General features: G+C 49.0%; 1 protein-coding gene and 1 long non-coding RNA gene across 15 annotated transcripts in view; one reads left to right on the top strand and one right to left on the bottom strand.

Annotated features, from left to right (window-relative positions):
- Nucleotides 1-22,542, top strand: part of TTC28 (tetratricopeptide repeat domain 28) — a 389,347-nt gene extending 366,805 nt beyond the window's left edge. For 5 of the 6 annotated variants that reach the window (XM_079763232.1, XM_079763228.1, XM_079763230.1 and 2 more), the window contains 9 exons: nucleotides 1,297-1,476; nucleotides 3,305-4,025; nucleotides 6,384-6,508; nucleotides 8,706-8,937; nucleotides 9,584-9,660; nucleotides 11,158-11,181; nucleotides 12,140-12,269; nucleotides 15,048-15,155; nucleotides 16,616-22,542. In XM_079763232.1, coding sequence (XP_079619358.1) covers nucleotides 1,297-1,476; nucleotides 3,305-4,025; nucleotides 6,384-6,508; nucleotides 8,706-8,937; nucleotides 9,584-9,660; nucleotides 11,158-11,181; nucleotides 12,140-12,269; nucleotides 15,048-15,155; nucleotides 16,616-18,246 — 3,228 coding nt within the window. In that variant the 3' untranslated portion in view covers nucleotides 18,247-22,542. The remainder of the gene's footprint in view (nucleotides 1-1,296; nucleotides 1,477-3,304; nucleotides 4,026-6,383; nucleotides 6,509-8,705; nucleotides 8,938-9,583; nucleotides 9,661-11,157; nucleotides 11,182-12,139; nucleotides 12,270-15,047; nucleotides 15,156-16,615) is intronic. The other variant, XM_079763229.1, reaches the window with a different exon arrangement.
- LOC307094425 overlaps nucleotides 1-24,281 on the bottom strand; it is a 59,088-nt gene that overhangs the window by 11,637 nt on the left and 23,170 nt on the right. For 6 of the 9 annotated variants that reach the window (XR_013813064.1, XR_013813065.1, XR_013813066.1 and 3 more), the window contains exons 3-6: nucleotides 13,537-14,809; nucleotides 12,122-12,265; nucleotides 10,216-10,359; nucleotides 5,022-5,195 (exon numbers count right to left, since the gene is read on the bottom strand). This is a non-coding gene — a long non-coding RNA (uncharacterized lncRNA). The remainder of the gene's footprint in view (nucleotides 1-5,021; nucleotides 5,196-10,215; nucleotides 10,360-12,121; nucleotides 12,266-13,536; nucleotides 14,810-24,281) is intronic. The other 3 variants (XR_013813070.1, XR_013813069.1, XR_013813071.1) reach the window with 3 other exon arrangements.

Here is a 24,281-nt window from a genome sequence, read left to right as displayed (position 1 = left end):
ATACACACCACTGACCTAGGCCACTGGCAAGAGGGCCCTTCCCCCTTCCCCTCAGGGGCCCCTGTTGAGAAAGCTCAGCACCTGCTCACCTGACAGGAGAACTGGCTGTGGGAACCCAGTGTATCTGAGGCTGAGGCCATAAACTAGAAACAGCCCCCCCAGAGCCATTTCCAGGCACTGCGGCCCCTGCCTGCTGGGCACTCGTCCCTCCCCGTCCTGCCTGGCCCCCAGCCAGCTCTCCAGCTGTTTGCTGCCTGGACTTGCACGGTGACAGGCAGGTCCCAGCCTGCTGGTGATGAAGGGGTGCTTCCTGGGGGCACAGGCAGCTTGGGGCACACCTGGCCTTCTCGTCTTGTTCTACTTCAAAAGATCCACTTGTAGACATTTCAGAGGTCAGAGAGGCTGAGTCTTTGCTGGAATTGGTGGGACTGTTAGTTGCAGGTGCAGGGCTGATGCTGAACCCTTTTATCTTTCAAACCCAGGACTTAAGAAGCCAGCAAATAGCCCTTCTAGACTGACATATGGAGGTGCAGAGTAGCATTTCCTTGAATCATCCCTCCGTTTTCATCTAACAGGTGATTGAATTTGGATAGAGACGTCACTTTATTTTCCTTCTTCAAGTTCACATTGGATTATAGCTAATCTTTCTGTCCAAGGCAATGCTCGCATGTGCTGGAGGCAGAATTCGGAGACCGTTTCCAGGGCATCCTTTCCAACACATTCCATCAGTTTCCACTGCCTTTTAACGCAGCTGTCATTCTGCCGTGCGACCTGTCTGCCCACAGGCCACTCTGCGGTCGCCCGCCTGCTGCCTCGCTGCCCAGACGGTCCCATCCAGGGCCTCGCCCAGGGCTGTAGGCATGTGCCAGCTCAGTAGCATCTACGAGGTACTGTCCTAGGAGGACCTGGGTCTACAAATTGGGATACACAGTTCAGAGAAAAGTCTCCCCATCTCCCAGGCTAGCATTTCAGGGCCTTTTCCCTTTCCTCCCAGTTCACCAAGTCCTGGCAAGTCTCCATCTTGATTCACGCTCAGCCCCCAGCCCAGTGTCCCAGTTGTTTCTTCGTTTATCAAGATCCACACAGCCTTGGTCTCCATCAGCAATTCTTTTAGAAAGAAATACACCCATAGAGAATGGCAGCCCCATGTGGTGATGCTGCTGTGAGCAGTGCCCAACCCATCAACCATGCAACCGCGTGGACCTTCAGATGTGCCTGGTCCTCCGGGCCTATTTCAGCCCCTGCTCAGGGCTGGCCCGGTGTGTGGGAGCTCAGCCCTCTGTGCTTGCTCTGCAGGGCCTGATGCACTCCAGCGGCCCTGTGGGCCGGCACCGGCAGCTGGTCCTGGTTCTGGAGGGGGAGCTCTACCTCATCCCTTTCGCCCTCCTGAAAGGAAGCTCCTCCAACGAGTACCTGTATGAACGCTTCACCCTCATCGCTGTCCCGTCCATCCGCGCCCTCGGCCCGCAGTCCAAGGTAAGGCTCTGGCAGGCCTGTTGGTGCCACGCTCTCAGGTCCGCAAGGGCGTGGTCTTTGGCCAGACTGGGGTCTGAAGTGATAGGATGTGATCAGTTCAAACTGCTGATTGTATAGCTTGCAGGTGGGGTGACTTCAGATCTGTCCGAAGGCAGGGGCACAGCCCTCCTGACCCGACAGTTCTTCGCTACTTCAGGAAGCCACGATATGGGTCGTTTCTCTTTCAATTTCTTTGCTGTGACATCAGGGTTGTGAGCTACTCAGAGGCACTAAGCCAGGCATGGAGGCCACAGGCTGAGTACCCGAGTGCCTTGCTCATCCCACCCTCCAGCTGCCCAGTGGAGGGCCACAGGCAGCAATGGTGGACAAGTGGAAAAGAGTGCCATCGGCAATTAGTGTCAAGTGGAAAAGAGTGCCATCGGCCAATGAAAGAACTGAAATGAGGCAGCTTTCAGGGGACAGGAAGGTACTTGGGTTTCATTCAGCAAAAAAGTCAGCATGAGAAGAACCCCCCGTGAAAATCAGGGGGGGCAACAGTGGGCCATCCAGTCATACATCTCACCCGTCAGCCACCCTTGGCCCTGCCCACCTGACTAGAGAGCCTTTTCAGCCAACCCTGAATTCTTTCCCCCTTTTCCAAACTCAGAGACCCTGAAACCCTGGCTTCCTTCTGGTCCTTCACGGCCCGATGCTCCCCGCTCTCCTGGCCCAGCTGCTCAACTGTCATTACCACCAGGACCTGAATGAAATGCTTAGCTTCAAACTTAAATGCCCTCTAGCTGCCAGCTGCTCTCAGAGCCCCTCAGAGCACCAGGCGGGGCTTGGTCAGATGGGCCACCTGTGAGGGGAGAGTGTCTGCAGGTTGAAACACCCAGACCCGAGGCCCACTGACCAGCCTCTGTTGGCCTTGGTCACTGGCATGGTTTAAACCACGTCATTTCTGCTTCCCGGGGCTTTGGAGGTCTTAGTTTCGGCTATTTTTGTTGCTGAATCGTACCTTTCTCATGGGACAGAATCAAAGTGAAAGAAATTATTTTCTCTGAGTTTTGTTCTGCCCTTGGTTGACTGAATCCCAGATGCGAAGTGAGCTGGCCTGGTTGGATGCTGCTCCACACAGGCAGGCTCACTGCACCTGCTGTCAGGAGCACCCCGGGATCAGAGATCGCCTCTGCTGAGAGCGCTTCATGTCGGTGACAGCAGTGAGCTGGCTGTTTGCCAATGTCACGAAGGGATGGAAGAGTCCTGTCTCCTGACAGGCACCCAATAGGCATTTCTCTACCCAAAATCTAAACATCAAAAAAGTTATTTTGAAATAATATTTGAATTTATGTTTTCCAGAAAGCACCAAAAGACATCATGGCAGGAAAATCAGAACTTTGTTGGGACTTCTTTTTGCTGGTTTTATAATTCAGTGATGTCTTTATTTTGTAACACACACTGTGGAAGGGAACTATAATCTTTTCAGAACGCCATGTCTCTGAAGGACTTAATTTGGCCCTGTTTCCCCTGAGTTGACTTGCTTTGTAAACAAAGCCACCCCTACGCCCTGACTCATCAGGAGTGGGTTCCCCTTACTTAGGGGCACACAGGGAGGGCCTGTAGGGGTGAAGCTCAGAGCAGGCAGGCACCACAGACCTTCGCCTCCAACACGTTCTGTCCCATAAATACCTGCTCCCACCCCTCCTGGGGTTTGACGAATGGGAAGCAACCTTCTTACCACCCAGTCCTGATTATTTTCAGAGCTTGTCACAGGGGAGCTGGCCTTCACTGGGCTCCTGAGAAGCCCGGCCAGTCTAACAGTGGTTTGCTTGTCCTTCCTCCCTCCCAGTCTCACCTGAGGAAAACCCCGCCCACCTACTCCAGCTCCACCTCCATGGCAGCTGTCATTGGCAACCCGAAGCTCCCGTCAGCAGTGATGGACAGGTGGCTGTGGGGGCCGATGCCATCAGCCGAAGAGGAAGCCTATATGGTGTCGGAGCTGCTGGGCTGCCAGCCCCTGGTGGGCAGTGTGGCCACCAAAGAGCGGGTCATGAGTGCCCTGACCCAGGCTGAGTGTGTCCACTTTGCCACCCACATCTCTTGGAAACTCTCGGCCTTGGTCCTCACGCCCAGTGTGGATGGCAACTCTGCCAGCAGCAAGAGCTCCTTCGGCCACCCCTACACAATCCCCGAGTCCCTGCGGGTGCAGGACGACACCAGTGATGGGGAGAGCATCTCGGATTGCCCACCCCTGCAGGAGCTGCTGCTCACAGCTGCCGACATCCTGGACCTGCGGCTTCCGGTGAAGCTGGTGGTCCTCGGCTCCTCTCAGGAGTCCAGCAGCAAAGTCACGGCCGATGGGGTCATCGCGCTGACACGGGCCTTCCTGGCTGCGGGTGCACAGTGTGTCCTCGTGTCTCTGTGGCCTGTGCCTGTGGCTGCTTCCAAGATGTTTCTCCATGCCTTCTACTCGTCCCTGCTGAACAGCCTGAAAGCCAGCGCAGCCCTGGGAGAGGCCATGAAGGTGGTGCAGAGCAGCAAGGCCTTCTCGCACCCCTCCAACTGGGCAGGTGAGCGCAGGGCCGCCAGCTGGCGCCTCTGTCAGGGACCTCCCCCAGGTCAGTAGTCCTCACAGCCTGGGAGAGGTGGCGAGGGCCTGGCGGGGCACTGGGAAAGGCAGCATGGGAAGATTCTGGGAGAGAGCCTCCTTTGCTGAAACTTGCCCTCTGTCAATCAGTCTTTTACTGCCATGGCATTAAAATAGTCTTTTGACCAGGGAGCAGAAGTTTGCCATCGGAGTGTGCATGCGAAACTCCTGAGGTGTTTACTGAATGGCCCACTTTATGGCACCCTGTGTAAAATCCCACGACTGTAGAAGAGTGGTGCAGTAGAAAGACCCTAGATTTGATATTCAGAAGACTTGGGTTTGACTTAGCTCTGCATCCAGGCTGTGTGACCTGAGACAGGTTACTAACCCTCTCTGAAGCTCCGTGGTAACATGAAGATGATGGTGATGCTGATAACTTCCTGCCCACGTCTGAGATGATCTTTGAGGAGTGGGTTGAATGTCTTATGATGTGTGAGGCACTGCACGTTCTGGAGAGCCAACACCGCATGCTCTGAGTGGGCCTGCCGCAAGGGGTGAAGGGAGAATGTTCCCTATGACAGCTGATCACAGGAGGGGGGACGAGGGACTCTGCCTCTCAGCTCCATACGATGACATTCATCCTCCAGGGTCCCTGTGAACCCTCCATACCCTCCCTCATAGGCTGCGATCCAAACCCAACTTCGGCCATTCTCCCACCAGCTTTTCACCGAGCTGCAGTGGTTTTGCTGACACAACTCATGACCTTCAGTCCATGGTGCTCTCTCAGAATTGGTCCCTACACCTCCCAGGACGCTGCACCAATGGATAGTACTGACCCATAAAGCAGTGCCTTAAACCTTGAGAAGCAGAGGAACATCAAACATACTATTTCCAAACATTTATATTTTGTTTCAATGGCAAAAAAAGTACCATCTATGGATATATTTAGAAGTTGGGAACAAAATGGCCTTCAACTTACTTTTCCTTCAGAATCAATCCAGTTGACATGTACCGATGTTGTTGGTGTCATTTTCCGAAGTTGGATAAGCCCTGAAGTGGAGCCATGGTGTTCCCAGGCCCAGCCGGCCAGCAAACGAGGAGCCTGCAGGGGCCCCGGGTGCAGAGCTGTGCTGTGTGGTGCCAGGCGGATGAGCTGTGTTGATATATAGAAACATTTGTTTACATCACTAGCACAACACGGCTGTAGTTTGTTGTTGTTTTTTAAAGCTATCAAAAAAACTATGTAGAATCTATCCTATTCTCGTGGCTGGAGAGAAACATTTAGTTGGTCCAACAGGCCTGGTCTTTGGTGGCCCTCACTCATGGGTGGGCAGGCAGGCACTGGGCTGGGGCCTGGCTACATTGCTGAGCTGCTTCTGCTGCCAGATGCAGAAATCAGAGGCAATGCTAGTGGTCTGTTTTATACACACTCCATCAATCAGAAGGGCCTTTGGCCCTGCAGTCCCACAGACCATTCTGCAGGGTTCGTGGGAACCTGGTCCCTGTGCTTAGAAGTTATTCCTGACACGTCCCCTGTCCCCTCTGTGCAGGCCCCTCCCTTGTCTTCCCAGGGTGCTTAGGGACATGGCATTTTTCTTTGTTTAGTTTTAGTGACAGATAATTTAAAGGCACAACTGTGTTCTGGGGGAAATGATGTTTAATGATGCTGTCCCATTACCCTTAAAACCGGCTTTGGCTCATTCATTCTTTTAGAAAACCCTTTCCCTCCATTATTTGGGGGCAGGTTGGCCTAAAGTTGCTTGCTGGCTTAAGGAGACTGCTCTGTCTGTGCCTCCTCCAGGCCTCCTTACAGAGCGGTGTGGAGGGAAGAGGGACGGGATCTAGGTGGATGTGTGGACCTTCCCAGCCTGGCTCAGCTGCTCGTTCTTACAGCTGGAGGAGTACCTCCAGTGGCCCCCAGGACTCGAGCACACCTGCCCCTCTGTCCCTGGGCATGTACAGACAGACACAGATGTCCTTCAGGGAAAACAAAGGACATCATTCCTTGAGATGGTGGCCAAGCCAGGAGGGGCCCTAGTGGGCCCAGGACATCCTTTCCCTGACTTTGCTCACAGCACAGTGGAAAAGTAGAGGCAGTTTCCTGAGCAACTATTACTGCAAGCAGCACTGCACACCTACTGAGCAGTATTGATTCTAAAAAGGGAGGGGATTGAAGGGTGACAGACTGCCCCCCAGTGAGTGGAATGCTCCCCAGTCCAGCCCATAGAGCAGCTGTCCTGGGCAGCTCCTTTCTGCTGGGTGACTGCAGAATGGGTGAGCTGTAGAGCTAACCCAGCTGAGGTGACAACAGGCTCTGAGCTTCCCTTTGTGCTCTCCACAGGGTTCATGCTCATCGGGAGTGACGTGAAGCTGAACAGCCCCTCCTCGCTCGTCGGCCAGGCCCTCACGGAGGTCCTGCAGCACCCGGAGCGTGCGCGGGACGCCCTGCGAGTGCTGCTGCACTTGGTAAGGGACTGGGGAGCCCTCACCCAGGCTCCCATGGAGCAGAAACTGCCAGAAATGCACAAGGGGAGGCTGGTTTCCATAGCACCAGTACATATGAGTAGGTGGAGGAGACATTGTCCCCATACGCCTGTGGGTCAAGCTAGTTGGTGCAGGTGGTGGGCATACTGTGTGATGTCACACAGATGGCTACATAGTCCTCGCCAAGACACTGGGGGAGGGGCCGTTGAGCAGTGACCTGGAGCAGGGGCCTGCACCACAACCATTTCTGGGCCATGTGGCTTTTGGAAAGTCACCTTGGCACCCTGAGCCTCAATTTCCTCATCTGGAAGTGGGGATCAAACTTTAACTTTTCAAGGTTATTTCGAGGATTAGAGGACAGTTGAGTAGCTGGCACACAATAGTGTTCCAGTAGCTGCGAGATGGTATTTTATAGTCAGATGACTCTGGCTTCCCCTAAATTTAGTTGGAAGAAGAATTTAAGCTCGACTTTGACCTTGGCTAGCCCTGATCTTTGCAGGACTTGGGTGAGAGTACAAATGGCGGGCCCATGACATTTTGTACACATTTAAAAGTTACACATAATGCCAAGAAACAGTGATACAAACCTTGTTTCACCCTTCCACCTTGACAACCTGGAAAGCAGTTTCAAATAATTTAGAATTCTTAACCTCCTTGGAGTTCTGTGCCAGAAAGACCAGCCCAGTCCTAGCCAGGAGCCCACACCACATCCAAGCTCTTTCCAAACTTGATGCAAACAGCTGCCCCATGGCCACCTCAGAGGACAGAGGTGTGTACGAGGGCGGACCCAGGGAAGAGTCCACACGGGCCCTGGGAGTGGGAAGTTTAGAGTCCGGGGATGGGGTTCTAGGTGGGCATGTGGAACCTGAAAACTTCTGGTAGCTCTCAGGCCAGACTTAATGTAGCCCACATGCCTGCTACAGGGTAGCTGTGCCCACGTTTTGAGGATTGGGGGAGACTTTCTCCACTAATTTTTGCCTGTGCCTGGAAACTGACAGAGCCCTTAAGTTGCTCAGCACTGGGGCCCTTCTTAGGCCCCTGTCAGCCTGTCACCCTCTTTCTTGCAGCAGCCCCCAGACTGCTTTTCTTAAATAACTGAACTGCCCTCTCACCTGTTTGGTTTGCTTCTCTGAGGCCAGGATGTGAAGCAAGAGCCAGGCCTCTCAGCGGCTCCCCATTTGGCCTTGAGGCTCCTCAGGCACATTGAAGGGTTATTATTGGCTTCATCTGGTTTGACTGCAGAGGCCATGGGTCACGTTCACCAGCCCTTACCCCCTTCTAATCACTCTGGGTGCCCCTTGACCCTGTGTGCAGTGTCTTCAAGGCCCTTCCAGCCTGATGGCCAGCCAGCTGGCTAGTATCCCTCTTGCCCAGGAGCACTCATTTCTTGCTGCCTGTGATGTCAGCCCACAGCAACAGGATTTTACTGTAAGAAAAGTGTCAGGTGACATCTTGGAATGACTCTTCTGTCCCTACAGTGCTGGCACACGTGCCCCAGGGCAACAGCATCTCAGGATGGACTGAAGTTCTCTATAAAGAGAACTGCCCGGGGAAGGTCTAAGGCTGTGGGGAGTGCTAGCGAGTGCTCATGGGGAGAGTTAACATCGTAGTTACTTGATGTGTTCAGTCCACGTGTCCCAGGCACCGGGTTAGGCCCTGGAAGTGGGGAGGGCCACTTGATCATGGAGGAGGTACAGGTCCCGGAGGCAAGTGCTGAGGGGTGAAGGATGAGTTGGAAAGGTATTGCCAGCCAGGGCTCTGGGATGGGCACTGTTTGGTGTATGGGGCACTGAGTAGGGGGTCTTGAAGGTCTGAAGTTTATTCTAATGATGGGTAGCCATGTATGGTTTGGGCAGGTCCTGACCTCAGACTGGCTTTCAGGCAAATCACTTTAGTGTCTGTGGAGGAGAGCCTGGGCAGGAGGAGGTGGGTTAGAGGAGGGGCAGAATTCTTCCGTGATGCACCAGCCCTTCCTGGCTCTGATTATAACATCCCTCCCCTCTGCAGCCTCCCTTTCAAGAAACCGGGCCGTTGCTGCAGTGTCATGGTCCTCAGGACCTTGGTGCCCTGCACTGGCTTCAGAGATGGGGCTTTGTATTCCCCAAAGCCACTCAGAGAAACCAAGGCTGGCCCCTGAGCAGAGCAGTGCCTCACTCTCCCTTTCTTCTTCCCCTTCCAGGTGGAGAAGTCCCTGCAGCGCATTCAGAACGGGCAGCGCAATGCCATGTACACATCCCAGCAGAGTGTGGAGAACAAAGTGGGTGGCATCCCCGGCTGGCAGGCCCTCCTCACCGCCGTGGGCTTCCGGTTGGACCCCCCAGCCAGTGGCCTGCCAGCAGCTGTCTTTTTCCCAACCTCCGACCCAGGCGACCGGCTGCAGCAGTGCAGCAGTACCATCCAGTCCCTGCTGGGTGAGCCTGGGCAGGGCGGGGCCGGAGGGGCTGGCTGACTGCTTGGGCAGAGGGGTCGGTGGCCGTGGCCTCTGCACTCACCCGGATGCTGGATCTCATAGCTGGGAAGGGGAGTGTCTTGAGAAATGGCCCAGTCCCAGACAGACTTCTGATTTAGAGGAAACTAGTGCTCTTGACTTGATCTTTCGATTTGCAATGGCAAGGCATTCTTTGCCCATAGGGTACTGCCCTGGCTCTACCTCTTCCTGGGTGACATGAGGTAATGCTGGGTGAACAGCAGCCCCTATTAATATTTAATCAGCAGCTTCGGATATGAGAGCCGTGCAGCCTCCCCAGGTGAAGTGGGGTGCAGAAGTTCAGGGCTGTCCTTGGTGCATCACTCAGACGGGTGATGCTGCCTGAGTGGCTGAGACAGGGTTCTGGAAGTGTGACCCTGCACCTGGAGGACTGCAGCAGGTCAGGACTGGTGCTTGCCCGCAACCTGCCTTTTTTGGAGACGGTTCTCTGCTGTCAGACATGGACGTACAGGGCTGGCTGTTCTGAAGGCCACCAAAGCGAGCATTTGGGGCTTTCCTCTGGGAAGGCAGCAGGATTGTGGGTTCAGAGGTCCCTCTGGATAACACCCACCTCCCTCTTCTTGGTTTAGGTCTTCCCAACCCTGCCCTCCAAGCCCTCTGCAAGCTCATCACTGCCTCGGAGACGGGCGAGCAGCTCATCAGCCGGGTGAGTCGAGCTAGGACGGCTGAGCCCAGGCTTGAGGGCGCCATGCCAAGCTAGAAAGAGGGTGACTTGGCCCTGAATAGGAATCTGCAAGTAAAGTAGTCTACTTGTTTTTTTTCAGCCTTTGTGATTAGAAGGAAAAGGCAAAAGCTGGGAGTAAGAGAATGGCCCTCCCCAGCATGTGCTAGACACAGAGGGGTGCTGCATCCCAAGAGCTTAAGGCCCTTCAGAGGACACTCAAGGGGCTGCTGTCACCTGTAATCTCAGGGCATTTTCTGAACTCTCCATTCAGTGGTCTCCTGCACCTTGTCATCCCACCCGTTTTTCCTGCTAACTGACAAGTGTTAAACAGCCACCTTCCCTAAGCCAGCAGGTGTGGGGCCAGCCTAGCTACAGGTGTTCCAGTACTTACTCTCAGATCAAAGTATGAACTCCACTTGAAACAAAATAGCCACTAAGGCACAGCAGTAATCCCAAACAGCTCTATTTCAAGGTACCACTTAGCAGGTTTTTAAAAATGGGCTTTCTGTTAAGGCAGTGTAGATCTAATTCAGGTACCTGGAGGATTCTGACTCTCAGAGCCTCTAATCTTCCTACTGGCTAGAAGGTCTGGCACAAGCCCCAGGGTGATAGCCACGGGTACGAGGGCTGCTGGAGGGAGCAGCAACCCTGAAGAGCACGGAACGCTTTTCTCTAGTCCTCCTGCGTGTAGTAATTTGAGAAAATAATATGCATTATTACATATTTATCAGCAGATATCATTTTAAGCAGAAATATTTCTACATGGAAATCAAGCTCCTCCAGTTAGAATTAACCTTTGAAAATCTGAGTGGTGCCTGGAGCCTCCACATATGTGGGGTTGTTTCCAGCCTGGATTTGAACATAGCTCAGTGATCTGGCTCCTTCATTAAATTCCTACTCATTTTGTAATAAGTGTGTTACATCTGCTTTTAAATAGAATCAGGACAACACTTCTGGAATGCTGCATATTAAAATGAACCCAGGTGGGCCAGAAACCCGTGCTCTACAAAAAAAAAGTTGAGTGTAGTTGCTTAATTTCTTGCTTTTGGTGGCAGCACAGGGACTTTCCTGATATCCTTCTGCCTGGCCCCAGGAGTTGTCCTGGGCTGCCCACTGTGGCCGGTGGACATTTCCTGAGTCACTATGGGCTTCGGTTTACAGAGTGGCCTATTCATACCCACTGTGCCCCTTCCCCACTTGAGTCTGACCTGCCCTGCTCCTCTCCTCGCAAGGAAGGGCAGGACCTGGTTGACCCTGAGCCCCTTGACCCCGAGTGCTTCTGGTCTGGGTGTGGCTGTTCATTTCCTGTGTGTCCCTGCTGACTCTTGCTCCTCTCCCCTCCCGGTCAGAGCCTCAGGCCTGGTATGGCGCTTCCTAAAGCAGTGGTCAGCTCGTGTTGCATAACAACCTGTGCTTGAGTCTAAACTGTCTTCTTTCTCTCTCTTTTTCTTTCTTTTTCTTATAATCTGCTGGCCGAAGGCTGTTAAAAATATGGTTGGAATGGTGAGTACTACTTTAAGTAGCAACTGTTGTCAGGTGAGCCCCTCAACCCACCCACCCACCCCCGAGGTCCCCTTGGCATGCTCTGAGCACACGTGCTGTGCTCTCTCGGAGTCGCGTGCACATGCCAACACTCGCTCGGGCTGGGATGACTAGCGCCGCTCGCTCAGGCAGTCCATCCCCTTCCTCTGCTCTGGCTCCCCCTTTCCTGCTCCACCCTCTTGTGTTCTTGATTTGACCTTTCAGTTCCATCAGAGCAGCAGCGGCAGAAGCAACTGAGTAGTGTTTATAGATTCGGGAAATCTGAAACATCACAGCACTTCAGCGGGTTGAGTGCTGAGGCTCCAGAGCAGGGGTGGGGAACGTCCGGCCCACGGGCCATATAAGGCCCAAGAAATCATTTGGTCTGGCCCTGCCAAGTTATTAGGGATGAGTTAATGAAATACTTGACCAAATAGACTAGGCTAATTTTTCAGTTAATAATTTTGTATGGCCCACAAATGATGTTATAAATATCCAAATGGCCCTTGGCAGAAAAAGGTTCCCCACCCCTGCTCTAGAATGTTACCTTGGATTCCTCTTCACCATTTACCTCAAGATCATGAAGATGGTTTTAGTTAAATAGACGAAAAGAGAGGGAGATGACCAGGCCTATAACCCCAAGCCCCTCCCCTGGGCTCAGTGGCCCCGAAGCGAGGGTGCTCCAGGGAAGACGTGAGGCTGGAAGCAGAAACCCTGACTGTGGGCCGGCCCTAACCTTTAACAACCCACGGCCCCTTGAGTTTCCCAGAGAGGACAACAGGCGTGAAGACACTAGAAAGAGTATTTCAGATGCTATACAAATATAAGCTCACTAGTGATGACAACAACAGGTGAGATAAGAATAACTTAGGGACAAATCCTAGATGGGCCAGAGGGGAAGGAGTCTTGGGAAGGAGCTCACGTGTTCCCCCTTACTCAGCTCCACCAGGTGCTGGTCCAGCTGCAGGCCTGCGAGAAGGAGCAGGACTTTGCTCTGGCTCCCATTCAAGTCTCCATCAGTGTCCAGCTGTGGCGGCTCCCGGGATGTCACGAATTCCTGGCGGCTCTAGGTAGGAAAGACTTATTAATTCGTTTCTTTAGTTCTGTTTTTGAAAAATCAAGTTTTGGGTAAAGTTGGTAGACTCTCAGGGGTTTTCTCTCTCCTTAGATGTCTTATTACTCAAATAGTTACCTCAGAGGTTCTAGTGGTTTAGAACAATTCCGAAATAGCTCCCCAGCTTTGTCCCATTTCCCTTATGACTTTGTCTCTCATTTGTGGTCATCATTTTAATATGAATCTGGTAGATTCAGTACTGTTGGGAGTCAGGCTGTGATTAAAAGTTAAATAGTCATAAAACAATTATTTTAATACTAGAAACTGGCAGAAATAAAATACTATTGAAACCACCTTAGATTTTACTGTGGGGACCTAGAACTGCATGTACAGGATCCTTGTTCAATCCAGGATGCTCACTTTTCCTTTCTCAACACTGTAACTCGACTGAGGCAGCTCCTGGCATAACTCCCCTGGCTCCACTTAAGTGTCTGTGTGACTTGCTTGGGAGCCATTCACACCATAACTTTTTTTCGAATACCTGTCATGTGCCAGCCAGTGTCCTAGGCACTGGGGATGCAGCAGTGAGCAAAGGACAAAAGGCCCTGCCCTCTAGAGAGACAGTAACTACCTAATGTAAGGGAGGCAGGCACCTTACTATAGAAGGTGAGGCACACTGTGATAGAAACGGGGGGCCGAGACGACATGGGATGGCTTTGGTTTTAACCTGAGAATGGGGAGTCTTTAGAGGATGACACAGCCTGAATTCACTGTTATAGGGACCAGACACGGCAGGACAGCAAGTCCTTCAAGAAGAATTCTCTTCTGGTTGTAAGGCCCAGATATTCAGTATTGGGCCATTTTTTCTAACCCGTTTTGTAGATGACCTTTCCCAGCCAACCTCAACTTAAGGCTGGCTCCATTTGTCTTTGAAGGTACCAAGGGAAACCCACAGAGCCCCCACCGCACACATCCCCTGTGAATAGGCACTGTGATGTCCTTTATGATTTGTATTTCCTTAAAGCAGTCTTCTTGGTGTAAACATAGTAAATTTTTATCTAAATAAAAGTGGTCAGTAGCAAATGGAACAAGAGTGAGAAAGGCCAGGCCTATACTCAGGACACATCTCTTTTCACTTCCATGACAGGCTGTAGGCTAGTCTTGGGGCAGTAACACAGGTGAGGAAGGAGATGAAGCCAAGACCTTTCTTTATAAAGGAAAAGCTCTTCCGGGCACAGGCCTAAGCCTCCCTTGGGTGTAGGTGTGGTGGAGCCAGACCTCACCTGTGAACTGGATGTTTCGATGCCCTTTGTCAGGTGTGTCACTGGCTCTCTGGTGCTGGGATTGTGGGTGATTTTCCTTGATGTTTCTCTACTTCTCTGTACTTTCCAAATCCCATTAATACTCAAGGCACATACTTAGAATTTCCAGATCCTGTGGACTGAGGTTGGGTAGCGCCGTGTGGCAGCAAAGAGTCTCTGCAGGCAGGGCATCTAGAGATGTGGCTCCCTCACTCTGAGGGCTCCAAGGCTCTGAAAGACACCCTCTTTCCAGTCTTCAATATGAAACACATGCCATCAAAATCCATCACAGGGCTGTTAGTTATTTAGAGGACTGAGTTCTATTAGAATCATTTTGGTAAAAGTAGAGGTTTCTAACTAAAATATTACATTTATATTAATTTGTCTTTAAATGCTGAGACCTTCCTGTTGCTTTCTGGGGTTGTTTATGATTCATGGAGGAAAATGTCCCATAGCAACCAGAATGCTAAGCGGCTCTTTGAATAAACCTAATTCCCAAAGTAAAGACAGTGTCACACCAATATCAGAATCCTTGAGTAAGAACAGACACAAATTTCTCCTTTAGTAAACACTCTCCGCCATGAAAGGCACAGCATGCTGACATGGCAGCATTGTAGATTACAGATTTCTATCACTGGAGCGGTGAGAGCAAAGGAGGGAAAGGGCCTGGTTTCACAGGTGCTTGCGTCCGGGCCTTCACCACCAAGCGTTTGCGTGGTTAGCGGAGCTCAGTGACCTGCTGAGGAGGCTGAGTGAAGATTCTCCGTGCTGAAGGCTCTGCAGGCCCTAAATTCTTGCTTAGTGATGCCTTCCTGTGGACACAGCCCTTCATCACAGCATGTTTGGCTTCTTCCTCCCGAGTTCTTCCTGGGGCGATGCACTGGGTGCCTCTGCAGCGTCTCTTACTTAAGAAGTTGGAGTGCTGTGGCAATAGCTCAGCCAACCTCTTGCTCAGGAGGCTCATGCTCTTTGTTGTGCCCCAAGTCTCAGTCAGACCCTTAGATTCGGGGAGCAGCCCCTCTTGGGCTTTGACAGAGTGGAGTCCCTGCAGGGTGGTTCAGCCGAGAGAGCAGGTTCAGATTCTCCACCATCACAGCTCACTCCAAAGCCCTCGGCAGCAGACACCACGTATGAAGATAACGTCCTTGCCACTGAGAAGCTTCCACCTTCCCATGCACCAGTTCTGCATACCAGACTCAATGCCAAAGAGAGTGGCCAGTTTTTGTCCTGGACTGACTCCTTTAAGTGGACTGTTCTACGAAAGAATGGAGAAAACAAAGGTTAATGAGCCTTACTAATTCCAACCCTCAGCTCTCAAGAAGGCAGTTCAGGCAGGAAAGCAGCCAATGCTCTATGAAGGGACTCGGGAGTCCCAGGCAGGGTGCCTGCGGAGGGGTCTGTGGGGGTTCCCATGACACTGTACAGCTCTCATCCTTTTCAGGATATGGACTCTTCCCTAAGGAAGCAGATGTTTATACTCTTTGTTCCTCTAGGTTTTGATCTCTGTGAAGTTGGTCAAGAGGAAGTAATCCTGAAAACTGGGAAACAAGCCAGTCGAAGAACCATGCACTTTGCACTCCAGTCCCTGCTCGCCCTTTTCGGTAAGAGCTCCGCCCAGCGCCCCTGGGGTCAGACACCAGCACATCTAGCAACATTTTAGGAAGGGGAAAGAAATGTGAAAAAACATGTATGTGTTAGGGTCTGTTCAAGAGCAGTAAAGAAACTCCCAGCTCTTATGGAACTTGCAATTAAAATACATGTAGTATGTTAGATGAGGTGCTGACAAGTGCTCTGAAGAAAACAAGCAGAGTATACTGGACTACAAAGTGAAACAGAGGCCGTAGAGCAGACTGAATAGGGAGGAGTGGCACCCAGGTCACTCAGGCCTGGGTGGGACACCTGCCTACCTGCCCTTCAATGGGCCAAGCTGGCTACAAAGTGAAGACGAAATGCTGGCTTGGAAGGTAGCCATGGTTTGAAGGCAGAACCAACAGGGTCTACTGAAGAATGTATGTCAGACAGAGACATCAAAGGTGATACCCTTGATGTCTCTGTCTGACAAAGGTATTCCCTTCTGGTAGTTGTTTTTTTGGAACAACTACCAGAAGGGAATACCTTTTGCTGAAACCTTGAAAGTAGCAGGAAAAATGAGTTTGAGTTTCATCTTGGACGTACTCTGTTTTGTTTTTAATCCTCACCTAAGGATATGTTTTTTATTGATTGGAGAGAGAGAGAAACATCAATTGGTTGCCTCCCATATGCGCACCAACACGGGATTGAACCTGCAACCTTTTGGTGTAAAGGACGACGCTCCAACCAACTGAGCCACCAGGCTAGAGCGGACATACTCAGTTTTGAAGTATCCATTAGACACATACATAGGCAGCTCTGGAGTTTAGAGTTCAGGGAGAGGCTATGGTGAAGATGCATGTGTGCATACAGGTCCGAAGGAAGTGGACTGTGAGCATGCCAGGGTTCAAAGGTCACAAAGATGAGGAGAGGCCTGGGAAGGAGTCATCAAAGAAGGCAGGGTGCCATCGACTGCAGAACTGAGGAGTGAACACTGATGTGGCAGCATGGACGTTATTGGTGACCTTTACGAGAACTGGGAGGACAAAAGCCTGAGTGGACTTGGTTAAGAGAAAGTGGAGGAGCGGCAGTGCGGAGAGTGACTCCTGAGGAGGCTGCTGGCATGTGCAGCAATAGGGCCAGAGCTGGAGGGATAGGGGGGTTGGTTCTAGGACAGGGAACATCATAGATTGCCTACCGGCTGCATGCGGTCAGAGCAGGAGGCAGACGTGGGGGTCCCAGGAGATAGGGAGCAGAGTGGAGAGTGCATGGTGGCGGGGTCTCCTAGGGTGTTTCCCTGTGTAAGATGTCCTTTTCCCAACAGGACTGTGTTTTTCAGAATTACAAGATGAATTCAAGTAGCATTTGTATAATTCTTTACTAGCTTCTATGCATATAAAGATGCTTGTGGTTCTGAAAGAAAAAATCAATATAGAATCAAAAAGCCATATAGAATTCTAACTGCCCTCTGGGTACATACGTTTTGTCTTAGATTCTACTGAGCTGCCCAAGCGCCTCAGCCTTGACAGCTCGTCTTCCCTGGAGTCCCTGGCCTCGGCCCAGTCTGTCTCCAATGCCCTGCCCTTGGGCTACCAGCACCCTCCCTTCTCTCCCACCGGTGCAGAGAGCATCGCTTCGGACGCCATCTCTGTGTACAGTCTGAGCTCTATCGCCTCCTCAATGAGCTTTGTCTCTAAGCCCGAGGGTGGGTCAGAAGGAGGAGGTCCCCGAGGACGGCAGGACTATGACAGGTCCAAGAATGCTTACCCACAGCGATCCACCCTGCCTCGGAGCCAGCTATCCCCCCAGACCCGCCCTACAGGCAGCAAAGATGAAGAAGAATATGAAGGGTTTTCCATCATTAGCACTGAGCCTTTGGCAGCCTACCAAGAAAACAGAAAGACACGCTTCTCACCAGATTACAAACAGCCCCGAGTAGGGACAACTGGAGGTGTGAAAGTTTCTATAAGCTCCAAGGGGAGCATAAGCACTCCAAATTCTCCAGTTAAAATGACTCTGATTCCCAGCCCAAACTCACCCTTCCAAAAGGTTGGAAAACTAGCAAGTTCAGATACAGGAGAATCAGATCAGTCTAGCACAGAAACAGATAGCACTGTGAAATCCCAAGAAGAAAGCAACCCAAAGCTGGATCCACAAGAGTTGGCCCAGAAAATTCTAGAGGAGACACAAAGTCATCTTATTGCAGTGGAACGTCTTCAGAGGGGTGGCAGTCAGACCAGCAAGAATAATAACCCAGAAGATGGCATTTCCATGCCAAATAATGCTGCCGTCTTCAGAGCATCAGAAACAAGTGCGTTCAGCAGGCCTACCCTCTCCCATCAGAAGAGTCAGCCATCACCAATTACTGTTAAACCAAAGCCCCCAGCCAGAAGCTCATCCCTGCCCAAGGTGAGTTCAGGATATAGCAGCCCCACCACCTTGGAGGTGTCCATCAAAGACAGCCCGAGCCAGCATAGTGGCCGCCCATCACCCGGCTCTGATTCCCAGACTTCCCTGACTGACCAGCCTCTCTTTAAACTGAAGTATCCCAGCTCTCCTTACAGTGCCCACATTTCCAAATCACCAAGGAACATGTCCCCAAGCTCAGGCCACCACTCTCCTGCTGGTAGTGCACCGTCCCCAGCTCTCTCCTATTCCTCAGCTGGTTCTGCTCGCTCGAGTCCAGCTGATGCCCCCGACATTGACAAACTGAAAATGGCAGCCATTGATGAAAAGGTGCAGGCTGTGCACAACCTGAAGATGTTCTGGCAGAGCACACCCCAGCATTCCACAGGACCCATGAAAATATTCCGGGGGACCCCTGGAACGATGACTTCCAAAAGAGATGTCCTCAGTCTGTTAAATCTGTCACCTCGGCACAACAAGAAGGAGGAAGGCGTAGACAAGCTTGAACTCAAGGAGCTGTCTTTGCAACAACACAGAGAAACACCACAAAAAGCCCCTCCCAACGGACACTGGCGCAGCGAGACCACCACGTTGAGCACGCTGCCACCACCCGCCGGCCCTCCTGCTGCAGCCCCCACACGCCCTTTGAGACTTCCTTCCGGCAATGGCTACAAGTTTCTGTCCCCAGGAAGATTTTTTCCTTCCTCTAAATGCTAAAGCATCTTTGTGCCCAGGGACTCAGTGCAGCAGCCTGCAGAGGACCTGTCGTTCGCTTGGCCTACTCCTTGTCTGAGTGCAGTCACCCCCCAAAGCCACCAGCTCTCACAAAGGGTGCACTCCAGGCAAGGGCACCACCACACCCACACAGATGGTGGCTTCCCTGGGCCAGATTCACCAAAAGCCAGGACTTCTGTGGGATTGGTACAGGAGGCTCATGGAATTTTCTACACACTTCACCAAATGTTTACCTTTGAACTCTGTGCTTCTCATCTTTGATGTGATTCTTCAACAGGTTTTTTGTATTAAAAATGGCCAGGGTTCTGGGGTGGGGAGAGGAAAGGGAGCACATATTTTGCTAAGAGGTATATATGCAGTACCTTTTATACACAGAAATACAAATACAAATAGAGCTTTTTTAAGGCTTTCAGGTGCTGGCTGGGGGTGGGATATATAAAATCTAACTTGAATTCTACATGAAAATGTTATATTAGCCAAAAACAGAATAATGGTTTAAAAAATGCCAATGATTTTAAATTAAATTGTAGCAGTTTTGGTCTCATGATATTGTAACATCACAGTAACAATGCAATAATTCACATCAAAACAGCGCTTCCATCCTGAACTTGGTTTTGTTGAGCTCTACAGATATCCTTGGGGCCCACTGTCAACCAAACTTGAATTTTCTTAAAAAATTTATATAACTTTTATCCAGGCATTTCAGAACTATGCAATTGCGATTTAAAATGCAACTTTGTGCTTTTAAAACATTACTGACTTTTTTGTATGTGGATAAACAACTTGGTTTTATTATCAATAGTACTTTGCATTTATAGCTATTATTTTTAAAAGCTCAGAAAGTTTTTTAAAATGTCAAATTTTGAATAGTCATCAATAAGTAATTATCAAGCTTTGGGGTGGAAAGACTGAAATTATTCAGTTTCCTTATAAGTAAAAAATAAAAATAAAAAAAAATCCTCTGGCTAACTAGATTTAACCAGAATCTAGCCTTCCAGCTCCTATTCCCTTTATTAGCTGCTTAATTTTATTATCTTTTCCCATCTCCAGGCCTCTAAAACCACTTCTAACTCTGTTGCCAGGTTCCCACAATCCCAGCATCCCATGTCTGTGAGCCACACAGGGACCCTCATCTTAGCTGTGACCGGGGGCCCCTGCTCCTATGTCTGAAGGACAAGCCCCCTCCGCTCCCACAGAAGGCTTAAATGTCCATAGCCTGAGAAGCAGGGCCTTCGGTGGGATTTACATCCAAATACTGCTGAATAGGGAAACATACATCCCTGAAGGTGTTGCCAGCTGGGAAGAGACAAAAATAAGAGTCTAGAGAGGGGTGACATTTTAACATATCCGAATAAAGAAATGAAATGCTGGAAGTCCTCTCGGGACTAAGTTTAATTGGAGAGTTTAAAGAGTCTCTCTTAGGTAATTCTAAAATGAAAAGCCTACCATCCTCACTGTGAGGATATACTGTATCACACAAAGGTTAGCTTCGCCCGGGCACCAACAGCACAGGGAGGGAGTGGACATGAGGGGCCTGGCAGAGGACAGGAACATCAAGACCCACAGGGAGAGTTTTTAACCTTGGGTGGGATCTCACTTTATAAACATACACTGACAACTTGCCCTGTTCCTCAGTATACTCTGAAAAGAGGAATGGATAATATTTATTCAATTTGTGTTAATTCTTCTCTATGTCATAGAGGTTTTTGCATTTAACCCAACAGCCATGTCCACAAAGCACACAATAAGGCTGTCCCAGTCTAACCCTGATCTAATACTGGAAGAGAAACAACTTTATAAAGAAGCAAGCAATTATAAGGTTATCTCTATGTCAGTAGGAAAAAGTAAGTGGTAATGAAAGTACTAGTGTAGCAAATGAATGCCAAGTTTATAGCACTGTGCATTAGATAATAAAATCAGGTTCTCAATTATGAAAACTAAACCTCAAAGTAAATTTCTGAATCTATATGTAGATAGTCGGGCTGTTCCTTTCTTAGCAAATCTCAGCCTCTTTCCCAAGTGCCAAGGATCCCTGGACAAAAGGCCTGGGGTCTGTGCTCTGTCCGTGAGGACAAGGCTGCTGCCCCATTTGCCCACCTCTAGCTCATGCCCTCCACCACACCACACTGCTTCCCGTGGTTAGCAAGCCAGGTAGGAGAATTCGTGGACCCTAACTTGGTTTCAGTCCTACGTACATTGTTGTTACAGGTTTCATGTTGAAAAGCCAAATGGTATATGTGGTTTTTGTTGTTGTTCTAGATATAAGCTACAATGAGGGAAAGCTGAGATGATGAAATAATAATAGGACCAAACAAAAAATCACGGTAGAGTCGTTGCTTCTTTATGTTTACTGTCACTCTTGGTGTTTTCTACAGGAATAAAATGGATGTAAAATCAGAGTGAATTTTTCAGGCTACACTGAAAAAAAAAGTATGCACTTAAAAAGTGTGAGATTGGGTAATTCACAGATTTCTTTGTACAGATCAAGAGTTGGCAAACTACAACCCACAGGCTAAATCTGGTCAGAGGCCTGTCTTTTTTTTTTTTTTTTACAGCCATGAGCTAGGAATGGATTTTACATTTTTAAATAGTTATCTAAATACCCACATAATAGTCTTGATTTTTTTCCTCTTGGCCCACGAAGCCTAAAATATCTAAATACCTGGCCTTTTAAGAAAGTTTGCTGACTCCTGGTATAGATAACAGAAAACACAATTAGAATAATGTGTTGTTTCTACAATCAAGGGGAATTGTCAGATTATAGACAAAATCAATTGGCGTTCATGAGAACTCTGAGTCTCATGGACAGAAGCGAATGACTGCTCCATACATAGTTTTTGGCTTTTTGCTCCACTTTGGAAGGAGTCATGGATGTGGGTAAAATTTACAAAAATTACTTTTTCTTCTCCATATTCAAATCCCATTTGGATACAATTAGATTTCAGCTCAGGAAACTGGAATGCCCTGCCCCTACTGTACTCATCAGATGCAAATACACTGAACACAAGCAATAAAATCTCCCTTTCCTAGAAACCTTGGTATGACCACAAAGCAAGGTAGTAGTAGAGTCTACCTTAATTCTCACCAGTGAACTACTCAACTACTTTGCCTTTTAACTAAGTCAAAATACCAAGATACAATTAGCTACTAAAATTTACATTAGTGTGTAGTAAAATGAAAAAATTCTCACCTCCATCCATTTGGAAAAAAATCATGGTTCACACTGATACTTGCTGGGTCTCAGCAGGAGACCACGTGCTGCACACAGTCTCTATCCTGACCCTGTCCCAGTGACTCTCAGTAGGTGATCATGGTAACAAGTCTCAGTATGGTGCCTGCCTGTCCCGCCACCTCCCACCACAAGGGGAACTGTCACTTTGTTAGTTTCACTTCAGGCTGGAAAAAATACCACCCAATAATCTGGTTTGTTTTTAGTAAGTAGGCAGAAAGTGAAAATTGTATAATATTTCATCACATATTTTGTTGTTTTATCTAAAATGATTGTACATGTGGTTTGTGAACTGGGCCCTTGTTTGTGCCAGATCCTTCAAAGATATTCCATGTAAGGACACATGTGGTCGCCTCTCCCCTCCTCAGACCCCTTCCCCACTTGGCACTCACACCCGTTGTATGCAGAGTTAGCCATCTTTGGCCTATGTGGACATTTTTGTAAATTACAGTTTCCAGATGGCATTAAACTTTTTATATTATGAAATTTATCATGTAAAAAGAACTTCATATTTTTATTGAGATTGCTAGGCACTTGGCCTTCTTTTGTGATTTCAGTGTCTATTAAAGCATGAGTTCCCTTGGTTTCAAGTGCTGTATCTGAATCACTTTCTATACACATTCACACTTTCTAAGTGTCTTTGCAGTGCACAGAGTGCTTATGTGTCAATAAGCATGTATCTCTGTCTAGAGGTTTATCTTTGTAAATACGCTGGACCCCCACATTGGCCAGGAAGAGTGTGGACAGCAGGCCAATCTGCATGCAGGCTTCTCTAGCCCCAAGGCACTAGGTATCTGTTAGTGGGTGGCTATTTAGATGCTAAATGCTTCTGATCTTCTGTGATCATAGTTGGAGGACCAGAAAATTCTAGTTATATTAAGTGTTTAGACAAAACAAATCAGAGTTCATTACAATCAGATCCCTATATCTAAAGAAACTTCCAAGTATTTCAGAAAGAATGAAAACACCCCTACATGTGAAAGTCTGAGAAGCATGAAGGACTAGTGAACAAAAAACTAGGTAAATGTGAATAAATCAAAACAAATATTGACTGTATAAACAGAGTACTGTCTTATTTGGGTAACAATAAAAAATTAAAATACTAGATGATAACATGTAAAACAAGGAAGTTAAAGTATTACAGGTTGTTTGGGACGAGTAGGATACTTTTTAGAGTAAATTAAATAAATGTACATAATCACCCACAAAAATAGAAATAGATGGCTATACTTCCAAACTAGCTGGGGGATGAAAAATGAGTGAAGTTTTTAAAACTTGATTGATCTAAAGAAATAGAAAAAAGGAGGGAATAGCAACAAAAACTATTTTAAAAGCAAGACAAATACAAAATAAGATGTAAGAAAAATTACCAATAATCATAAATTTCAGTGAACTAAATAATTAAAAAGGAGATCGACAAAGCAATAGCAATATGCCACATGCTCCTTAAGAAACTATATACTATTTGGAAAAAAACATACACCAAAGCATATGGCCCCAAAAGGTTGATAATAAAAGGATCAGCAAAATAGATATTAAAAAGTCACCAATAAAAACCAGAAAACTCATATTCTAATGTTTAAATAATAGCAGAAAGGCAAAATTCTAAATTGATATGCAGATAACCATATAGTTTCAAAATTCATAAAGTAAAAATTGGCAGAACTACAAGTTAAGAAAACTACACTATTGTACTTTGAGATTCTACCCTCTACTCTCAATTATTGATAGAGGAAACAGAAAGTTAGAAAGCATATAGTAGGTTTATACAAATTCAGCAAACAGGCTTATGAAATGGAAAGAGCCTGGTCTCTGATAGTGAATCCATACTCTTCACAAGCACACGTGGAATCCTCCTACATAATAAAAGCCTAATATGCAAATTGTCCCCTCGGGTGGTTTTTCAACCAGGAGTTAGGGAGACTGGGAGTTCAACCGCTCAGCTCGTTATGATGTGCACTGACCACGAGGGGGTGGCACGGAACGTGGCAGGTGTTGCCAACGCAGCGCTGGCAGCTATGGCAGTAAAGGGCCCCGACAAGAGCGGGACCATGGTGGGATGGTGGAACAGGTGAGCGGGCAGCACCAGGCCAAGGTGGGTGCGAGCGGGGGCCCAATCGCCCCGCAGACCACGACCAGCAGCAGGGCTGCTGCCCAGCTCCCAGGCGCCGAGGGAGCTGGGCAGGGGGCCGGCCCCAATCAATCGCCCCGCAGGCAGGATGGTGGAGCAGGTGAGGGGGCAGCGCCAGGCCAAGGCAGTGTGCCAGGCAGGGCTGCGGGGCTGGGGGCATGAGCTGGGGCCCAATCCCCACAGGCCACCTTGAGGGACCCCACCTGTGTACGAATTCATGCACCGGGCCTCTAGTCTTTTATGAAAATAGACCACGTACAGGCCACATTGCGAGTCTCAGCAAATACTGAGAAATCAGTATCACTGCCACCATTTCTGCTACATGCTACTTTCAGGACATACATATATAGCATATAATAGTTTAAGAATAAGATTAATTTAAAATCCTATGAAAGCTGATGGGATGTACCTAAAGTGGCATTTTAAAGAAAAATGTATAGCCCTAAATGTTTATATTCAAGGGTAATAATATTCAAAATACATAACTGTATGAGCCCCAGCCAAGGACGGCCCATCCTGAGCAGCAGTGCTATGGGTTGGGTTTGATTGAGCAATTGAATCAATACCCTTCTCCCGGGAACTGGCTTTTCAGGTCATTTCACTATGGACATTCTCTTTGCTGCGACCACATTCCATTATCTCCACTCCGGTATGCAT

Source organism: Cnephaeus nilssonii (genome assembly GCF_951640355.1).
Source record: "Cnephaeus nilssonii genome assembly, chromosome: 22".
In the NCBI taxonomy this organism is placed as follows: Eukaryota; Metazoa; Chordata; class Mammalia; order Chiroptera; family Vespertilionidae; genus Cnephaeus; species Cnephaeus nilssonii.
Note: the sequence above shows the minus strand (reverse complement) of the source record. Positions and strands in the feature narration are given on the sequence as shown.